Here is a 20,317-nt window from a genome sequence, read left to right as displayed (position 1 = left end):
TGTGTAGTGGATGTAGTGTGTGTAGCGTGTGTAGTGGATGTAGTGTGTGTAGTGGATGTAGTGTGTGTAGCGTGTGTAGTGTGTGCAGTGTGTGCCGTGTGTGTAGTGTGTGTAGTGGATGTAGTGTGTGTAGCGTGTGTAGTGTGTGCAGTGTGTGCCGTGTGTGTAGTGTGTGTAGTGGATGTAGTCTCACCCTTATTACTTGATCGCTCATGCTGTAGTTTCTTGGTGATGTCCAGTAGTTGGGAGTAGTAGCTTTGGACCAGAGCGCTGAGAGAGTCTTTGGTCATGTACACGCTCTCTGAGGCGGCTTCTGTCAGCTGGCGCTACAGTAGCAGAGAAAACAAGTTTGTAGGAAAAATTAGTCCAGCGACTTCCTCAACCTCTTTCTAACCTCTCTTTCTATCCCTCTCTCGTGGGTTGTGGTAGCTGTTAGGGGCCATGTAAGTATCTTGTGTTTTATTATAAAATGTACAAAACAACCATAGGAAGTTTGGTGTTTGTTTAATGGGAGATGAATAAGAGCAATGATAATTTTGGCAGCAGTTTTAAGACTAAGATCAGTTTTACTCTGTTGATTGAAACATTTATTGGTTTTACGTCACAGGTCAGTTATTGTCACATCCATTTCAGTCAAATTTGTATTAGTGTTTATTTTTATCTTATATGTTTCTATTCCAATTTAGACCTGGTAAAGTGAAAGGGGGTGGCACAGAGAGAGAGAAGAGTCAAATATGGTTGCTTGATGTTCAACAAATCAATAACCGGCTTTAGTAAATTGAATATCATATAGTCTCATCATATTTCTTTACTTACATTTTAGCTGACGAAAATAACAACAACAAAAAAGTGTCTAGTTTTTGTTCTTTCAAAAGGGTCGTAGATGAATATTTTGGTCATAATGTTCACACTTGGATAAGAGAAAATTATACTGAAGAGTACCATATCCAAGACATTACCTTCCACCCATTGTCCTGCAGTGGGCGGGCTTTGGACTCAGTGGGCGGAGCCTCCATCATCTGCCAAACGGCGTGGCTGAGAGCGTTGCCTAGCAGCAGCTGGGCGTGGCTCTGCAGTAGCTCCGCCCCCGTCTCCAGTTCGGACAGGAACTCCTGCTGGAAGCTCTGGCCCACCAGCTGGCTCTCTGGGCCCAGGTGGTGCTCTGCTAGGCTGGCACTGCTGTCCTGTTGGGGGGCATGACAGGACTTACAGGAGGACTTTACCTGCCTCAGGATCTACAGGTGTCTAGGATCTACAAACACTTGCATGCTCGCCTCCGTCATCGGTGTGGATGTGTGAGTGAAAAAATTTGATGAACAAATTGTAAAGCGCTTTGGATAAAAGCGCTATATAAATGCAATCCATTTACCATTTACAAGCAAGCACGAATCATAAGCATTGCCCCACTGTCGGCCTGGGGAGGGTGTAGAACTACCAATTATTTTCACCCGACAGCGAGGAGTTTCACTGGGGGAACGTAACGCGTGCAGAGGTTCACGCTATTTCCCCCAGATCCCCTCCCTGCTGAACAGGCGCCCCGACCGACCAGTAGGAGTCGCAGTTTACAACGACCAGGACACATACCCCACCGGCTTCCCCCCCGCTAACACTGCCAATTGTTAGTAGGGATGACTGACCAAGCCGGAGGTACCGCTGACAGCTGGATTCAATCCCAGAGTCTCTGCGGTGGTAGGCGAGTCCTTAGTCCAATGCGCTACCCAGACGCACCCTGTCGCCCCCTATTTGAGCGTGTGCTCGCTCACCTTGTTCGGAGCCTTGGTGGTTGAGCCCACGGCGGCCTGGCTCTCGCTCTGCTCGTCCAGCGGCAGAGCCCTGAAGTCGGTCTGTGAGAGCACCTTGAGCTTGGAGAGCCTCATCTCCTTCAGCAGACCCAGGCAGACGCGCCTGGCAGCGAAGTGTCTCTGCACCGCGGCCAGCAGGTGCTGCTGTTTCTTCTCCACCAGGAAGCCCACCTGGCTGCCCAACAGATCGACTTTATTATTAGATTCAAATGTATTGTCATTATACAGCACAAGTACAACAATGAAAATAAGTTTGGCAAGTACAGGTGATTAAGCTGGGTATAAAATATATCAATTAGTACTACTGACTATAGTGCTAATCAGATGTATGTACAGAGTTGTAGTATTAATATGTACAGTGATACACGTACAAAAACACTATTGTAGTAAGTCGTGCTGGCCAGCAGCGTAACTAGTAAGAGTAGGTAAGGGATATGTACAGATATAGATATAGGGCTATATCCACAAAGAATGGATTGCACGGAGCAAGTTGCACCCTTACTTACAATTCATTATGAATTGAAAATGGGGGACCCTGATGTAAACAAGACGAAAGTCTTTCTCTGGTCTGCAATCCCCTTAACAATTGTGTGTATTGAGCCGTACTGTATTGTACCCATTCTGCAATCTGTTAATACAATTTTCATTCAATCAACCAATCTGCATGGTGATTGATTGAATGAAAATTTTATATACAGTAAGAATAAATATATGTATATGGTATATACAGCATTAATGCTATCATACAGAGTGTGATATGGAGAAATACCCAGGGCCCTCATTTATCAACAATTCTTAGAAAGTGTTCTATTTTCGTACTTAAGCACAGAATTTAGAATGTGTGTACGTACAGAAATATTGGGATTTATCAACCGTGCGTACATGGGTCCTACGCTCCTCCGTGTTGATAAATATCAATTGTTCTTACCGTCAATGCTCGTGCATGATTATCCATAATGGTAATGAAACACCCCCCATGGGATGTGAAATAATGGACTGACCCGAGCGAACTCTGAGAAACGCCACGAGCGAGATTGTTCACTGAGGCGTTGTCGAACCAAGAAAACACAACCCGTGTTATGGGATAAATAAAAGGCTGGCGGACTTGTACACGGTGATGTCAGATATCAACGACTCCCTGAGACCATTGCTGCAATTCTGCCTGGACAGCTCAAAATACTAATAAAGACCGTTCGTTAACCACTGTTTGGCGTTGGTGTGTCATTATAACCATGCTGGAATATGAATGCCTTTATTAGTTTTGTTCGATTGGCTACCGGGTATAATATGATTTGTACTAGAGGCATACAATCTATTTTGTTGTCGGTATTAGGTAGCCTATATGAATTACATATAATAGCAGCCATAGCCTACATTATGCAACAGTAACTTGCACATATATAATATATCATATCATATTCCGTCTCCCAGGAATCGTGGGGCTCTGGGGAATAAAGGTTGGGAACCCCTGCTATAGCCCATATGATCCTTTATAATGTTATAGGCTATTTCATTTACAGTTTACTCTATCAGCCTACCCAGCATTTAATACGTTCTTTGTTAGAACTCAACTCGTTATTGTTTTGCGCATGGATTTCAGAAGTGCGGGAACGTTTTGATTTATGTTTGGAAGGCTTTGACATTGTGGGACGGGGTGGGTGGAGTTTCGAAGTTATGTAAGCAGAATACAAGTCATATCACCCACACGATATATGCTACCTGTATCCAGAGCATGTATGCTTTTCATTCATTTAAGACACATTTATTGCAAGGGTTTTGTAATACACATAAACTCAACAAATAACATCTGTTCTCGTTGCAATGCGTTTTTTATTCTTTCTTATACAGTAGGAAGGGAGAAGAACACTATATTCTGCGTGTTCATATGACTTGCATTCTGCTTACAGCTTCGGGGTTCCACTTGTTTCGTTTAACGTTATGGCAAAGCCTTTTGAATATAATCAAAATGTTCCCGTGTTTCTGCAGTCTGTGCGCAAAATAATAACGAGTTGAGTTAAGCGGAGCGCAGTCAGTACACCCCGTATATTCCGATAACGCTATATATAAACCATGCTGCATTCATTCGGAGAGAAATACCTATTATTCCAAATGCTATTTATAGGGTTTTGACCATAATTACACTACTGTTGCTATTTTACAATGAACTATAATGAATTACCGGCCATACAGAACACGGCAGTGTTGAAACTAATGCACGGAAGCTTATTTACGCGTTGTAATATTAGGCGTGTTCGAGATTGGCTAGGCGGACGCAGATCTGCGCAGGTTTAATACGGCCTTGCCAAGCGCGTTGCATGACGGTTAGAATGTTGTCCGACTTGCTCTGAAAATCTGACGAGACGAGGCGCGGAACTCTCGCGGGAGCGAGCCACACACAGCCTTCAGAGCGAGGCTCCACAGTACCTCTCACCCAGCTGCTCCACGTAAACCCATGATGGGAAACGATTTGCTATGGTCACGCAAAGCGCCTATTGGCTCAGAAAAGTTGTCAGTCATCAGCCACGTGACAGCCAGGGAGTTATGAGACGTTTGATTGATTGATTCTTTTTTTTTCTTCTTTTTTTATCTTTCTTCCCCTCCTTTTTCCCGATTTTTCTCCCATCCCACCCTTCCTGGTTGTTGCGTACTTTCCCCTACTGTTGGTCCGGGAGACCGGAGACTGTCACATGCTTTCCTCCGACGCATGTGCAGCCTGGGGCAGGCCAACCTGGCCGCGCAGGTTCTCACCGGGGAGAGTGTAGCGTGTGGGAGGCCACACTATCTCTCCTTAGTTCCAACCCTTGCTGAGCAGGCGCCCCGACCGAACTGTAGGGGTCGCTGTCCACAACGCCCAGGACCCACCCTTCAGCTTTCCCACCCCCTGATACAGCCAATTGTATCAGTGTGAGAGGCCAGCCAAGCTGATAGCAACGCCGGGAGCTGGATTCGAACAGGCGAATCCAGTGTCTCCCGGTGTTGGTGACGAACGTAATCTCCGTGCGCCACCTGCCCCCCCCCTACGTTTGATTGATTGATTGATTGATTGATTGAAAACTTTATTACAGTACGGGTCCCGTCCGCCTACCCGTCTATCAGATATATTTATTATTATTATTATTGGATACAGGAGTTTGGGTACAAAGAGCTTCCTCAAATAACGTTATGCGTTATCATCATATCATCATGATAAACTTCAAGCTGTCTACACCAAATTATTTTTATCAGAGTAATGAATGCTGTCTTAATAACCATCTCTGCAATGGAGTTTATATCAAAATAACAATATATCAACCCCCCTGAACAAATGGTGATTGCTTCTTCAAGTCGATTCTACAGACGGACTGTTTCTATCACCGGAATTAAATAATTATAATGATAATAAATACGACAATTACGTTTTGCATTTATAGTCATGACTCAATGAGCAATCTGAGCATTACCGCTCTATGTACAGTACTCCTCTAAGCAATCTGGCTCTCAGTTAACCCAATCGCTAGGTAGATTAACAAATTCCATATAAATCTATAGTTCATTAACGATGCAGCAGCTGTATCCCGCACACACACACACACACACGCGTCGTCTGTTTTGCCTCAATATATACTGTATATATAATTCTGTTTTGCCTCAATATACACAGTATACATATATATATTGATGCAAAACAGAATTATTCAGCAGTGTGTGTTTTGTGTGCACGCTGCGGTGGCCAGGAGCGTGCAACAAGATGGTATACATTATGGCATATGAATAGTATATTCCACTATAGCAGGTATATGGTGTGCTGTACATTTGAATCTGATCTAATTTTGCACACGGCCATCGCATTATAATGAGCTGGACAGGTGTGTAATGTGTGTGTGGTGACGTGAACGCGTATCTGCCATGCGAGACTAGACGAGAGGCTCTCGTGAAATCTGAAGTGTCCGACGTTCTGACTCCTCCCCCGGCTTCACTCGGCTACTCTCGTCTACTTTCGAGGCGAGCCGAAATCAATCTTGAACATGCCTATAAATATTCTACCACCGGGCGCCAGGTACGCATGCTCCGAGCTGTGCGTAGATATAGTCACACACTTTGCTTAGAAATGATCGTACGCACGGGTTATGCACATATCTGTGCGTACACAACGTTGATAAATGAGGGCCCAGGATTACACAGATATGGCTTCTTTATGCAGTGTTGTAGAAACTACAAAAAATAACCCCACGTTCGCGGTTAGCGAGGCTGTTCACCCTTTCACAACCGATCTGACAATGATATATTTGGTTGAAAACTCTCCTTGTAGTAGCTTTAAGAAAAGGAATTCATTTATTTATTTTTGATCCACTTTTTCTCCTTATTTTTCTCCCATCCCAATTCCGTTGTGCCAATTCTCCCCTCCCCTGTCTTGAACGTTGCTCGCATATGCCCCCCACTGGCCGGTTGTAGGGAGGATAGAAGCCTTGCATCACGTGTCCCCTCCGATACACGAGGAGGCAGCCTGTCACATCTTTTCACCTGCCAGCGCGGACTCTCATTGGCGAGGTGTAACGTGTGGGAGGCTCACACTACCCCTCGCCATTTCCTGTCTCTGCTGTGCAGGCGTCCCCAACCGACCTGTAGGAGTCGCTGTCCACAACGTCCAGATTACCACCCATCGACTTCCACCCGCTAACTCTGCCAATTGAGTTAGTATGACGGCTGGCCCAAGCCGGAGGCAACGCCGACAGCCGGAGTCGAACCCGGTGTGACGAGCGCAATGTCCGCTGCGTCACCCAGCCGTCTCCCACCTCACCTGTTGAGTGTGTATCTCTGACCCCACCTCACCTGTTGAGTGTGTATCTCTGACCCCACCTCACCTGTTGAGTGTGTAGCTCTGTCTGACCCCACCTCACCTGTTGAGTGTGTAGCTCTCTGTCTGACCACCTCACCTGTTGAGTGTGTAGCTCTCTGTCTGACCACCTCACCTGTTGAGTGTGTAGCTCTGTCTGACCACCTCACCTGTTGAGTGTGTAGCTCTGTCTGACCCCACCTCACCTGTTGAGTGTGTAGCTCTCTGTCTGACCACCTCACCTGTTGAGTGTGTAGCTCTCTGTCTGACCACCTCACCTGTTGAGTGTGTAGCTCTCTGTCTGACCACCTCACCTGTTGAGTGTGTAGCTCTCTGTCTGACCACCTCACCTGTTGAGTGTGTAGCTCTGTCTGACCCCACCTCACCTGTTGAGTGTGTAGCTCTGTCTCCCCACCTCACCTGTTGAGTGTGTAGCTCTGTCTGACCCCACCTCACCTGTTGAGTGTGTATCTCTGTCTGACCCCACCTCACCTGTTGAGTGTGTATCTCTGTCTGACCCCACCTCACCTGTTGAGTGTGTAGCTCTCTGTCTGACCCCACCTCACCTGTTGAGTGTGTAGCTCTCTGTCTGACCACCTCACCTGTTGAGTGTGTAGCTCTGTCTGTCCCCACCTCACCTGTTGAGTGTGTAGCTCTCTGTCAGGTGAGTGTAGCTCTCTGTCTCCCCACCTCACCTGTTGAGTGTGTAGCTCTGTCTGACCCCACCTCACCTGTTGAGTGTAGCTCTCTGTCCCCACCTCACCTGTTGAGTGTGTAGCTCTCTGTCTCCCCACCTCACCTGTTGAGAGTGTAGCTCTCTGTCTGACCACCTCACCTGTTGAGTGTGTAGCTCTGTCTGACCACCATGGCTCTGACGATCTTCATCTGCTGTTCCCCAAGATGCCTGAGGCAGCCGAGCACCAGAGCCGTCTCCTCACACCACAGCTACAGGGACAGGGGGAGCAGCAACAACACGTCACAACTATTTTATGGACGTTTTCTTCTCACAAATCTCATACAATGGGTAATGTTAGGCCATTAGTACAATTCTGCCTCTTGCAAGTTCAACCCCTAACAAGAACACGATCAAATTGTAGCGATGCATCAATGTCACTTTTTCACCGCTGACACCACTTCTGAATGATACTGATTTCAAAACATGAAATATGGTCTGATAGTGCTACTGAGTGAGAACCAATCTGAACAATCTGAATTACTTTTACTCAACAGCATCGACACAAGTGATTATGTTTGGATAAATAGAAAATCTGTCCTCCATTTGAGAGATCAAACATGCTTCTATGTGCTAAAAATGCAGAAAACCAAGTTGCTTTGCTTTGATTTCAGACATGTTACACATAGGTCTCGATATCATATAGTATTGTGGAAAACCTTACCCTGCATAACAATAACAATACCCTGCTTTAGCCTGGTATCAGCTCCAACCTGTATCTCTATCAGAGACATGTTTCTACTGTCTCATAGCACAAAATGACCACAGCATATGGTGGTGTGTGTGTGTGTGTGTGTGTGTGTGTGTGTGTGTGTGTGTGTGTGTGTGTGTGTGTGTGTGTGTGTGTGTGTGTGTGTGTGTGTGTGTGTGTGTGTGTGTGTGTGTGTGTGTGTGTGTGTGTGTGTGAGTGTGTGTGGTGATAATGAAAGTTGTTGATCAATACCAATTACACAACATAGCTTCGTTTTTGGCTTTGAATCTCTGGAATCGACTTTGGAAATACAGTAACTCAGAACGTAGGCTTACTGAATATGATCCGATTACATTACTGAGAGGGTGAAATCCAGTGGGTTATGTTACCAATTCACTAATCAGTTAAAATTCACAGATTACATTTAAAAACTGAACTATCCCAAACCCTGAATGTTTCGTAACGAAAGAGTCAAAGTGGAAAATCAAGCTGTCAGGCTTTAGACAGGGAGACTAAAATGGAGTTGACCCATTAAGATTTCTACCTGTCCATCTTGGTCCAGCTGAGCCCTAATGCCCTCCAGTTGCAGCTTGGTGGTGGCCTCGGCCTGCTGTCGCTGTGTCACCAGCGCCTGCTCCGCATCCTGCCACAGCCCCTCCCTGCGCTCAGGAGAGAGCTCTGATTGGGCGGGGAGCGCAGACAGGAAGATCTCCTTAGCCCGGTCCCAGAGTCTTTTTGACCAGGAGGTGTGAAGCTTCTGGAGATACAAGGTTTTATATGAGAGTAGACACTGGTAGAGAGACAGACAGACAGGAGGTGTGAAGCTTCTGGAGATACAAGGTTTTATAAGAGAGTAGACACTGGTAGAGAGACAGACAGGAGGTGTGAAGCTTCTGGAGATACAAGGTTTTATAAGAGAGTAGACACTGGTAGAGAGACAGACAGACAGGAGGTGTGAAGCTTCTGGAGATACAAGGTTTTATAAGAGCGTAGACACTGGTAGAGAGACACAGACAGACACAAAAACACACAAGACATCAACAATACACACATGACTACAACAACAGTTCAGACAGCAGGTGTATCTTCAGATCTGAAAACTGCTCCTGTGCTCCAGGGTCCATTATTCAGGCGTGCCAGGGCTGATCTGGGGGCAGTTACCACCAGGAACACTTGTCATTATGATCTTATTCAAACTAGCTGAAGATGATGCTGGATGATAAATATGAACCTGGGTGCCATTACACATACATGCACACACCCACACATACATGCACACACTCACACATACGCACGCACACACACACACACACACACACACACACACACACACCTACACACACACACACACACACACACACACACACACACACACACACACACACACACACACACACACACACACACACACACACACACACACACACACACACACACACACACACACACACACACACACACACACACACACTTTGTCCCCATCACACACACACACACACTCTTTGTCCCCATCACACACACTTTGTCCCCATCACACACACCCACACACAGCGTTCCATCCCCTACCCTCCAGAGGTCACAGAGGGCGTGGGCCACTCTGTCGTCCTGCTGTCGCTCCAGGTCAGCGCTCTGCTCTCTGTGTTTCACCAACACTTCCTGGTACAGCTATAAGAAAGAAGTCAAAATGCAAAGGTCTGAGGTGTGTCAAATATTGAACGAAGGCGTTTTTACTCCCGTTTGCACTTGAGTCCGGGTCTAAATCTACGTCCTGATGCCCCCCTGACACTCAAGAGAGTTGGTCTACGCTGTCCAAGATCTGACCAAAGATGACCATTAGAGGGCAGCTGAAGGACACCTAGCACTTCATCAGCTCTGTAAATAAATATACCGTATTGGTCCGAATATAAGACGACTCTGATTATAAGACGAACCCTCTTTTATGGTGAAACCACGGCACTCCCCTGACTAAAAGTTGTTTTAAAGGAAAATGGCTGAATGTCATTTTGCCAAGTCAGCATGGCTGTGAGTGTGAGTCTTTCACCTTTTACACATCTAGCTCTGGCATGGATTGATTGTTTAGATCGCTAGCATGGCTAACAAATGCAAATATATTGTAGTCTGCCCCGTTGTTCTGACCAGGATTACGTTCCTTTCTGCTCCTGTGATGCGTGCGCAAACTGAGTCTGACGTTTACAGCGAACAGGTCTATTCTGCACAATGTCAACGGTCCAATAGATTCCGGACTGTATCTTTAAGCCTACAGTGGAACAGAACCAGCACAGCACCCTCGCAACCCGCCACACCAGCCGTCAGTGCCAGCCGACCTGCGAACGACCCGCTACACGAGAGGAATGCCCTGATCCGGACACCCAGCGGGCGGCAGGAGGAGAAAAGACGCTCACCTTGATGAACTGTTGCGGGTCGCTGTGCGTCTGAGCGGAGTCCAGGACGCCGCTCCTCTCCTTGGCCTGAGTCCTCTGGAGCTTCCTCCTCTTCGAGTCCGTCTTCCGGCACCTGTCGCCCACCAGCTCCTTGGTCTTCCTCCTGCACTCTGGGACAGACAGGGTGCGACGGAGCGGCTTTATTACTCGGTTCAAATGCATAAACACAAACACAAGTTCAAGTTGACATTGCGACATTTTGTGTTTCGAGCTCAGACTCAACAGTGCACAATTAAGAAACAACAATGAACACAAGAATGGTAACAATAAGTAGTAGATCAAATAAAATCTAAAATGAGGTAAGATCAAATAAAATAGTCAATTATTTACAGAAAGTGTCTTGCGTATAGTGTATGTTAAGGTAGAGTGCAGAGTGCGTGTGTATTTGTGTGTGTGTGTGTGTGTGTGTTCAATAACACTACTAGAATGGCATGCAACATCCACAGAAAAACATCACAATTTGACCTGTAAAAACAATTAATCAACGTTTATAGAAATCATAATATTGATTAATGAGATATGCAAATCGCAGGAGGCACAATATATGTTAAAGGTGAAATGTGTGTCAAAATACCATTCTATATTAAGTATTGTGGTGCTGCAGAGATGTTCCAGCCTTTATAGAGGAGACTCGTTATAATATTACAGTTATATCCTTTATGAAAAGGTTGGATGGCCTTCTCTGGTTGAAAGGCATAACTATCATTGCTATTTGTTTATTTTTAAAGCCCTTATTGGTAAACTTCCCCTTTACATCACAACACTGTTGCAATGGAATCTTGGAACCTATTCTACACGTTCAAATTACTGGTTGGTTCTTAGGGTTCCTCCAGTTTGCTCTGAACTGGCAAAAGCTGCTTTTTTAACACCTGGAATGCCCTCGAACTGACTCTGAACCTGAAGGTTATTTTTGCTGCACTTAAAAGTCTGATCTCAGACCACTGTGTGTCGACTTTTGTATTGTTTATTCTTATTTGTTGGGCCTATACTACAGTATGTATGAAATTGCTGATAAACTGTGTCTTGTCTTGTAAACTCGTCGGCGCTTAAGTGTCTTACGCGTTGAAATAAAGGGTTTGATGTGAAATGAAAGGAAATTCAATAATTGTAGACTTCAACCTTGCTTGCATCTCCATCTACCATTCCTCAGATGGAAATCTGGCCACTCTACATTTTAGTCTTTACTATACACAGTTATGGTTAAAACTGCATTGGCAATCTTTGACCACGTTGAAACAAGGAATTCAATAGCGATAGATACTATTAGATAAATAGCAGGTTGGCTGCAAATGGATTTAGTCCCAGTAGAAATGAATCAAATAGAATAAGTAATACAACAGCTGTAATACATTTTGGCATGTGGAGTAGAGCAGCTAAATATTGACACAAGTCATAGGAATTGAACTTAGACAACCTAGACTTCAATTAACTTTCAGTGTTAAAGGTTGAAAGGTGTCGTATAAGAGCTTTAGGTTGCAGTAAGAGATGAGATATTCAGATCAGTCAGGAATAACTGTCCTTTTTTATTTTTTTGAGAACAAAAGAGGGCTATTTCCAGAAACCAGCTCATTCAGGCTTGGGAACTAGGGCAAGACCAAGAATGGATTTGTGCATTTTACTACACAGCAAATATCTTTACTTGTTTGTCCAATGTATAACATAGCTTTCTGCCCTGTGGTTGTCAGCACATCTCTGTTATGATATTGCATAGAAACCAATCTTTAAAAGGTGCTGTAAGTGGTATATTGTTGTTGAAATAAGTGTTAAATAGTTCTACATTCCGACAGCCATCACTGATATAGTGTTTGGTCAGTAACACGGGTCTCTCACTCCCTCCACTCTGCAGTAAACAGAAAATACATTTCCTGGTATCCCGTTCCCACTTTGTCCAATCAGGAGAGAGAACCCTAGATATTTTTTACCAAACCTTATTGCACTGGCAGATTATTGTACTTGTTTCAAGCACATATTTGCTTAAAACTAGTTTCTATTTCTTATTTTTGTCAGACCATTTTTGCAGTGATGGAATTCTCTCTTCTGATTGGATAAAGTGAGAACGGGTTACCAGAAAATGTATTTTCTGTTTACTGCAGAATGGAGGGACTGGGAGACATTATGTTACTAACCAGACAAATCTATATCAGTGATGGCTGTTAGAATGCAGAGGTATTATTTTAGCATGTAGACCACTTATTTGAACAACAAAATACCACTTACAGCACCTTTACCACAATGAAAATATGTTTTAATGGTAGCCTTCCATTAAACTGTGAATGTTTTCAACACTCTTCCTCTCATTGACACCCAGGGCCGCTGCGATCATGAACTTTTGTGATGATGATATAATTGCAAAGATTCATTAACGATTTGTCATTCGTCTTAAATCCAAAGTGTTCCCAGTTTGGTGAAATCGTATGTGGCTTTGCAAAGAGATCCATGTCGCTCACTGTGCTACTTAAGATAACATCGGAGCAAGAAAAGATTGTGCTGGTAAACTTATGTGCACAATGAAGCAGCGTTTAACCTCTCTGTGACATCTCCTGCACAGAGATTCAGACTTTTTGAAAAGCAGCTTGATCTGAATGAACTAGGATATCAATTCCGACCAATTTGGTAAAAAAAAACAATGATTGCGATCATACCAAATAATCATTCGTAACAAGCCCCCTTACCCTCGGCACATTGTTGAAGGCCCTCGGTCAGAGAGGTCTGCAACTCTGCCAGAGTCTTCTCCATGAGGGCAAATGTCAGGAGGTCATCGCTGGTCAGCTGCTCCAGGGTTCTGGCAACGAGGCCCTGCCTCAGGGAGACTTCCTGTCGCAGCAAGGCAGGCTGGGACTGCAGCAGCCCCACCAGCTCCTCCCACCACAGCAGCCGCTGCTGGGTCCTCTGGGAACACAGGTAGAATATGCAACTTCATGTTGAGTATTTCCTTTATTTATATTTTTTTTAGACATGTATTTGCAGTCGTGAAGTCAATCCATACCACTTGGATGTGATATATCACCAGAAAGTACACCTCTACTGTCTTTACCTATGAATATTATGACCCTGTATCATGTCTTCTACTACCTGTACCTCCCCTCCCCCCTCCTCCATGCTGCTATGCCTGAATTTCCCCCAAGGGAATCAATAAAGGAATATCTTATCTTATATACACAACACACAATCTAACATGCCATCTTTATATAATTAAGTTTGAAAACATTGTTCTTATTTAGTTTTTAGTTACTATAATACTACACCAACGTATAATAACCTAACTATAATACTATAACTATACTAACCTAATTATAGTAACCTTGAAATACATACAGTACATTCAAATAGGTGATAAAGATAATCACTGTGATCATAAATGGCATTTGCCACAGATAACGGGAGTCACTCATACATGTGACTCCAAACCAGCATTCGTTCTCTGATCTCCTCACCTTCAGGACGGCTTCCTGGGAGTCGGCCAGGTGGTTTTCCACCAATAGGAGAGCGTGGATGAGAGACTGGATGATGTCGTGGGCTTGCTCTGTGGGCAGAGCGCTGGTCCGGTCCAGCAGATGCTGGCATAGGCTCTCCACCTGCCTGCTGAAGCCTTTGGTCTGTGGATCAACACAAGTTGCAGAATGTGGATTAGAGATGTCCCGATACCACTTGTATTCAGACCAAGCACAAGTACTTACATTTGGATACTGAGTACTTAATAATACCATACATACAGTTCTAACAAAGACTTTGAAAACATGATTTATTTTCATCAGATGTTCCTCACTTTCTGACTAATTAAATATACAACATGTCCCTGTTGCTGACATTTTAAGTTAAAACAATATAAATAATATGAAATAATATAAATATAATTGTGAGGGCTGGAGGAATCCTGCATGCAGCCCAACGAGGGGGCGTGCCGTTTTTCTCCTTCACGCACCCGATGGGAGTTTGCAATCAGCTCGCGAGAGTACTAGTATTGCAGACTCCCCTCCACTCCTGGTCGGGTCGTTCTTGTTACTACCATCTACTGCCGCGTCTCCGGCGTGAGACGTCATGCCACCCCTGTACATCGCCACCTGTCGCCGTTTCCTGGAGTGGGACACCGTCTTCGCTCTCTATTTCTCCACGGGAGGATCCCAGTGTTCCCACTCCAGATGTCCTGCCGGCTACTTCCCAACACCCTCTACATCAGTGTTTCTCAACTGGTGGGTCGCGACCCAAAAGTGGGTCGCGGGGCCATTTTGAGTGGGTCGCGGATGTGTGTGAAAACAAAAACAAAAAAGTTACAATTCTTTTTTTTTTTTTTCTTTTTTTCTCACTACCTATCTTTGTGAAAGTGGCTTCTCAGCTCTGGTCCAGCTGAAGACAAAGCGGGGGAACAGATTGGACATTGAGCATGACCTCAGAGTTGCTTTGTCTACCATCACCCCAGACTTCGAGACTCTTGTCAGGAGCAAACATCATCCCCAGTTATCCCATTAGTTCCCTGCATGTTAAGCTAAGAAGTCTGCTAAGAAGGATATATTATTTATTATTATTATTTTATTTCATTGTGTTTTTAGCCCTTAGTTGCACTTTTGTTGCAACCCCAGTTATCCCATTAGTTCCCCCAAACGTAGGTCTGTTATGTTAAGCTAAGAAATCTGCTAAGAAGCATATTATTTATTATTATTTTATTTCATTGGGTTTTTAGCCCTAGTTGCACTTTTATTGCAATCCCAGTTATCCCATTAGTTCCCCCAAACTTAGGTCTGTTATGTTAAGCTAAGAAGTCTGCTAAGAAGCATAATTATTTATTATTATTATTTAATTTCATTGCTTCATTACTTTTGCCCGTGTTTCTGGTCGGAAGGAAGAAGATTCCTGTATACTTTTTGCCTGTTCTAGAGGATTCCTGCCTGTTTGCCCCTTAAAGGCACAGTGCCGCGTTTTTTGTATATAATAAATCATGCCCTTGTTTTGGCTAACTCTGATTACCTGTCTGTGTCGTGCAATTGGGGTCGCATTACAAACCATAACAATAATAACATTTTTAACATTACATTTTGTGTTTTCCTGATCAAACATGGCACTGAGTAGTCCTATCACAGTAGGTTTATGAGTATGTGAGCACAGTACCCGATACCAATACTAGTATGGGATATTGGTCCGATACCAGGTCAACACAGTGTCACGATCCCAGACTGAGAGCCCTGTTTGGGACAGTTGGAACAATATGAACAGTGGTCTCCTGCTGCCCTCTGGCGGGCACCGTCAGATGGTGCAGTCTATTATATATTTATGGTTAAATATGGTTGATATTATTTCCTCGTTCATGTTGTCTTGGGCTCTCCCTTCCCTTGTGTGATGTCGTCCTCCTGTCTGGTTGTTGTATTTTGGTTATGCCGTTTGTGTCTAGTTTGGTGTTTCCCTTTGAGTTTATCAGATTTTGCCCGGTGTTGCTCGTTGTAATCAGTCTGTGTATTTAAGTGGGCTCTGCCCTCACTTCCTTGTGGCGTCATTGTCTCCATTACCCCGGTATCCTGTCGTGTCTCCGTTTACCATTTGTGAAGCTCCCTGTCTGCCGTTACCCTGTATTTCCCCCATGAGTTCGTCCTGTCTTTCCTAGTCCTGTTTTCCAGCTCAGCTGAGGTTTGTTTTCCGGGTTTTCAGTTCGCTTTTGTTTATTCTTTGTAACATGCTTTTGTGTTTCCACTGCTCAGTAAAGTCCTTCACTATACGTTACCCTGCCGTCTCTGCCTCCTCTCTCTCGTTATCGCTGTCCTGCTATATTGGGTTCTACCTCCACCCTCACCACCATGCCTATTCGTTACGAATATCGGAGAATTTCCCCAATATTAAAATCTAATATCAAGAATCACATGATCATATGTCAGAAATCAAAGCAAAGGACTTGATTTGCTGCATTTCTGGTGCACAGAAGGACATTGGATCTGTCTGATTTAATTTTACACAGTGACCCCAAACTAATGGTCAAAGTCGACACTGCTCAGTAAATCGCTGCTTGGTATCGTCCGATAATGAAGGTTTAGGACTCGGAATCGGTATCAGCAGTGAAAAAATGGTATTGGCACATCTCTATTATAGAATACATGTGCATATTCAGAGTAGGGGATGTGCTGGTAGGAGTAAGAGTTAAAGGTAGGGTAGGCACAGTGATGTACCTGAACGCGTTCAATGAACGATCGTTCATGAACGCGTTCGTATTTTGGGCGAACGTGAACTGAACGTACTGATTATCCGCTAAATGAACGTAATTGAGAACGCGTTCATTCTCAGCGCTGTGTAACGGAGTTCAAAAGTGCGTTCATTCTCAGCACTCTGTTATAACGGCGTTCAAATATGTGCCAGATTTCATATGTATTTCAGCCGAAAACCCAGTGAAAACACACCGTAAACAGGCTTTAAAATTATGTGGAAAAACCAACCAATCTGGCAACGCGCCTGTACACCCCCTGCTACGTCATCAGACTCATCACAACAACAGCTGAATCTGCGTCTGCGAGCAGAATCTGAGAGCTGCGCAGCAGCAGGTCGAGAGCAGCACTCGCTCAGAGAACTCTACCTCTAGATGTCGGCGCTTGGGGATTTAAAATAGTTTAACGTTAAAGTCAGTACTGACTCAGACGGAAACAATCTAACGTTTGTCTGTAAACTTTGTCCACCCGGTTTGAAGAAGCAAGTCCCCACATCGACGCGACGACGTCGACAGCAACATTGAGAATATGCAAACGTCCTGTTTTAGTTTTCATAATAAAGACAATTCAAGCAAAGTTGTTCCTCATGTTTTTGAAAATATACTGTAGAGATGAAAGCTGCAGTGTGGACTGAATGCGCGGTGGCAAAGCGTTATGGAAATGCCAGTATTCTGATTGCTGTCTGTGTGGTTCAATATTTTTTACAAATAATAGTTTGCAGCAACGTATTGAAAAAAGAACTAACAAAATGGGCCGTTCAATATCTCCTTTATGTTCGAAATGTCAAACAGACCTGGGTACCTACAGGCTACAGTCTATCACTACTTTTGGGAATCCAAGTGTTTATCCAGGTTCCTTGGCCAAGTGATTGATTGATTGAACACTTTATTAACATATTGCAGAATGGGTACAGTATAGTACAGCTCAGTCATGAATTGAAAATGGGGGACCCTGCTGTAAACAAGACGAAAGTCTTTCTCTGGTCTGCATCCCCTTAACAATTGTATATTGAGCTGTACTGTATCAGGGTCCCCCATTTTCAATTAATCAGGACATACATGACATACAGATAGACAGTACTGCTACATCTATACATTTATGAGGGGTGACACCCTTTACAATTCAAACTATTTGATAAACTTCTACTTTCGGCCCGGAAATGCATTCTGATAAACTGGATTAAGGATAAGCCTCCATTTTTACAAATGTGGTATAGAGAGATCTTCGTGTGCTGCTACCCCATGAAAGACACTGTGCAAATGCATAGAGGCAACGACGCTTCCTTTCAGGAGGTGTGGGCCCCACTATTAGACTATTTTCCTGCTGAAATTTCTCGGATCCTTCTAAAGGCCCAGTGCCCCATTGTATGGACAGACCTAGGATAGGAAAAAATAAATATATGTCTACATGTGAATGGGCTCGAGGCAAGTGCAATACTGTACAGTGCCTGTCTTGGTTTGCTTTTCCTTTTTTGCTTGTTTTTCTTTTTGTTTTGTTTTTGCTTGCTTATGGTGTGGATGATGGCATAGAGATGAACTGGAGGACCCCCCCCCTCCATTGTCCCAATGTGTGTTTTTGTAATGTAAGTAACTGTACGTGAAAAATCTATATAAAAATATATATATATATCAAAAAAGAACAAAAAATAACTAAATTAGTTCATTTTTGAAACCATGAACTTTAGTTCAAAATTTTGATTTATGAACTATGAACTGAACTAGTTCATTTTAAAAATTGTGAACTGTGAACTGAACTAGTTCATGTAGAAAGTGAACTTTCCCAACACTGGGTAGGCAAAAGTGAGCTTACATGTCCAGCAGAAATAGAGCAAGCTCGGCATCACTTTTCAAGCCTGGCACCGTGCACTGGCCAAAGATTCACTACAGACACCCAGAGGCACAGGTAGCTTCAAGCTGGATTTTTCTAAAATGTAACACAAAATATTTCCTGGCCTCTGGTTGGCAGGCAGCTTTGCATACACTGTGTACTTGTCAACATGATAAGATAAGATCAGATAATCCTTTATTGATCCCCTTGGGGAAATTCGGGTGTCAGAGGAACACGGTGGTGAGGTGTTAGTTTTCCAATGCGACCCCAGGAACACCACCTGACATGCCAAAGAAAATCTGATTGGCTCTTTGAGGTTTTGGAACGTCTGATTACAGGGCCTGGGAGTCACAGAGACCAGTTCTTTTTTTCTCAGTGCATTTGATTGATCGGTACCTGTTGAGATCTAAAGAGGATTTCACCAAATATTACCAAAATGGTTCTATATATTTTTTTGCCTAACCCACCTTTAAGTTCAAATAAACAAAATACCATACCTCAGAAAGAGTTAAATCCAGTAAATAGAGACGTTCTCGATATCTGCAAACATTAACTTCTCTAGTTATACTGGGAGTGAAAAAGATTTTTTTAATCCAGCCTCATCTCGTTCTCGTTACCATCTGCAGGCCGTGCTCTAGCAGGTCTTTCTGAGCTCTCTCTAGCTCCTCCAGGGTACAGGGAGAGTCTGGGCTCAGATCCTTGTCTCTCTCCCCGGCAGACGGGCCCGCCGACAGCTCTTTCTTCAGCTGATCCAGTCCCTGAGATAGGTGCAATGGGATATAATGGTAAATGGACTGCATTTATATAGCACTTTCATCCAAAGTGCTTTACAACTTACAACTTGCTTCACATTCACCCATTCACTCACACATTCACATACAGACGGCAGAAGCAACCATGCAAGGTGCCAACCTGCTCATCGGGAGCAGTTAGGAGTCAAGTGTCTTGCTCAAGGACACTTTGATAGGCTGCCGGGAGGAGCCGGAATTTAACCGGGAACCTTCCTATTACCAGAGCCCGCTCAACCCTTTACTCCAACTCAATAACAACCCTAACTACAGTATATCAACAACATTTACGTTGAGTACAATGGCTGAGGATAGGAATTAGTCACTTGGATTCTGTGTTATATAGAACATAGGACTAGAACTGTATTTAAAACGGCACAGGACTAGTACTGTATATAAAACAACATACTGTAGGGCTAATATTGTATGTAAAACATAAAACATAGTTGTATATTAAATAACATTTTACACATAAAATAAGAAACTTTTTTTTAAAGGAGACATCTTGCATTGGCCGGGAATCGAACCCGGGTCAACTGCTTGGGAAGCAGCTATGCTCACCACCAACGCCTGCCTTTAGATCTTATAAGAATGATTATTCATGTAATTAGAAATATACCAATTATCATTAGGTGTGTCAACTTTAGAGAACAAACTAACTAAGAACTAAGACTTTGAATTCACACTTATAATGGACACGGTTTGACCAATATGGTGGGGTCGTGGGATTTGAACATATGCCAACGGAGAGACTAAACCCAGTGACTTAGACCATGCAACCCACACTGGGTGCATGGCAATGCCCTGGTACCATTTCAAATCCCCGTCCCTGAGATGACGACAGCCAGGATTGGTGCAGGAGTCCAAGTCCTTAACCACTCGGTCACAACTGCCTGCTAAAAACTGGAAATCATCATGAAATGTAGGGCTGGATCACCAATTAATCATTATTTACACCAAGCAGATTATGCGATCTGTCTCAAAGGTAAAAAAAAAAAAACACTTTAACCTTTGATTTCCCATTGCTGTTGAACAGGATT

The 20,317-nt window shown here is 43.9% G+C and overlaps 1 protein-coding gene across 1 annotated transcript in view; it reads right to left on the bottom strand.

Moving 5' to 3' along the window:
• evc (EvC ciliary complex subunit 1) overlaps positions 1 to 20,317 on the bottom strand; it is a 32,340-nt gene that overhangs the window by 4,751 nt on the left and 7,272 nt on the right. The window contains exons 7-16 of the mRNA XM_084316213.1: positions 19,107 to 19,247; positions 13,915 to 14,076; positions 13,153 to 13,369; positions 10,442 to 10,590; positions 9,606 to 9,704; positions 8,584 to 8,796; positions 7,451 to 7,560; positions 1,764 to 1,977; positions 960 to 1,184; positions 194 to 326 (exon numbers count right to left, since the gene is read on the bottom strand). Coding sequence (XP_084172339.1) covers positions 194 to 326; positions 960 to 1,184; positions 1,764 to 1,977; positions 7,451 to 7,560; positions 8,584 to 8,796; positions 9,606 to 9,704; positions 10,442 to 10,590; positions 13,153 to 13,369; positions 13,915 to 14,076; positions 19,107 to 19,247 — 1,663 coding nt within the window. The remainder of the gene's footprint in view (positions 1 to 193; positions 327 to 959; positions 1,185 to 1,763; positions 1,978 to 7,450; positions 7,561 to 8,583; positions 8,797 to 9,605; positions 9,705 to 10,441; positions 10,591 to 13,152; positions 13,370 to 13,914; positions 14,077 to 19,106; positions 19,248 to 20,317) is intronic.

This window comes from Notolepis coatsorum (assembly GCF_963971535.1).
Source record: "Notolepis coatsorum genome assembly, chromosome: 6".
NCBI classification, from domain to species: Eukaryota; Metazoa; Chordata; class Actinopteri; order Aulopiformes; family Paralepididae; genus Notolepis; species Notolepis coatsorum.
This window is presented reverse-complemented; position numbering and strand designations above follow the sequence as displayed.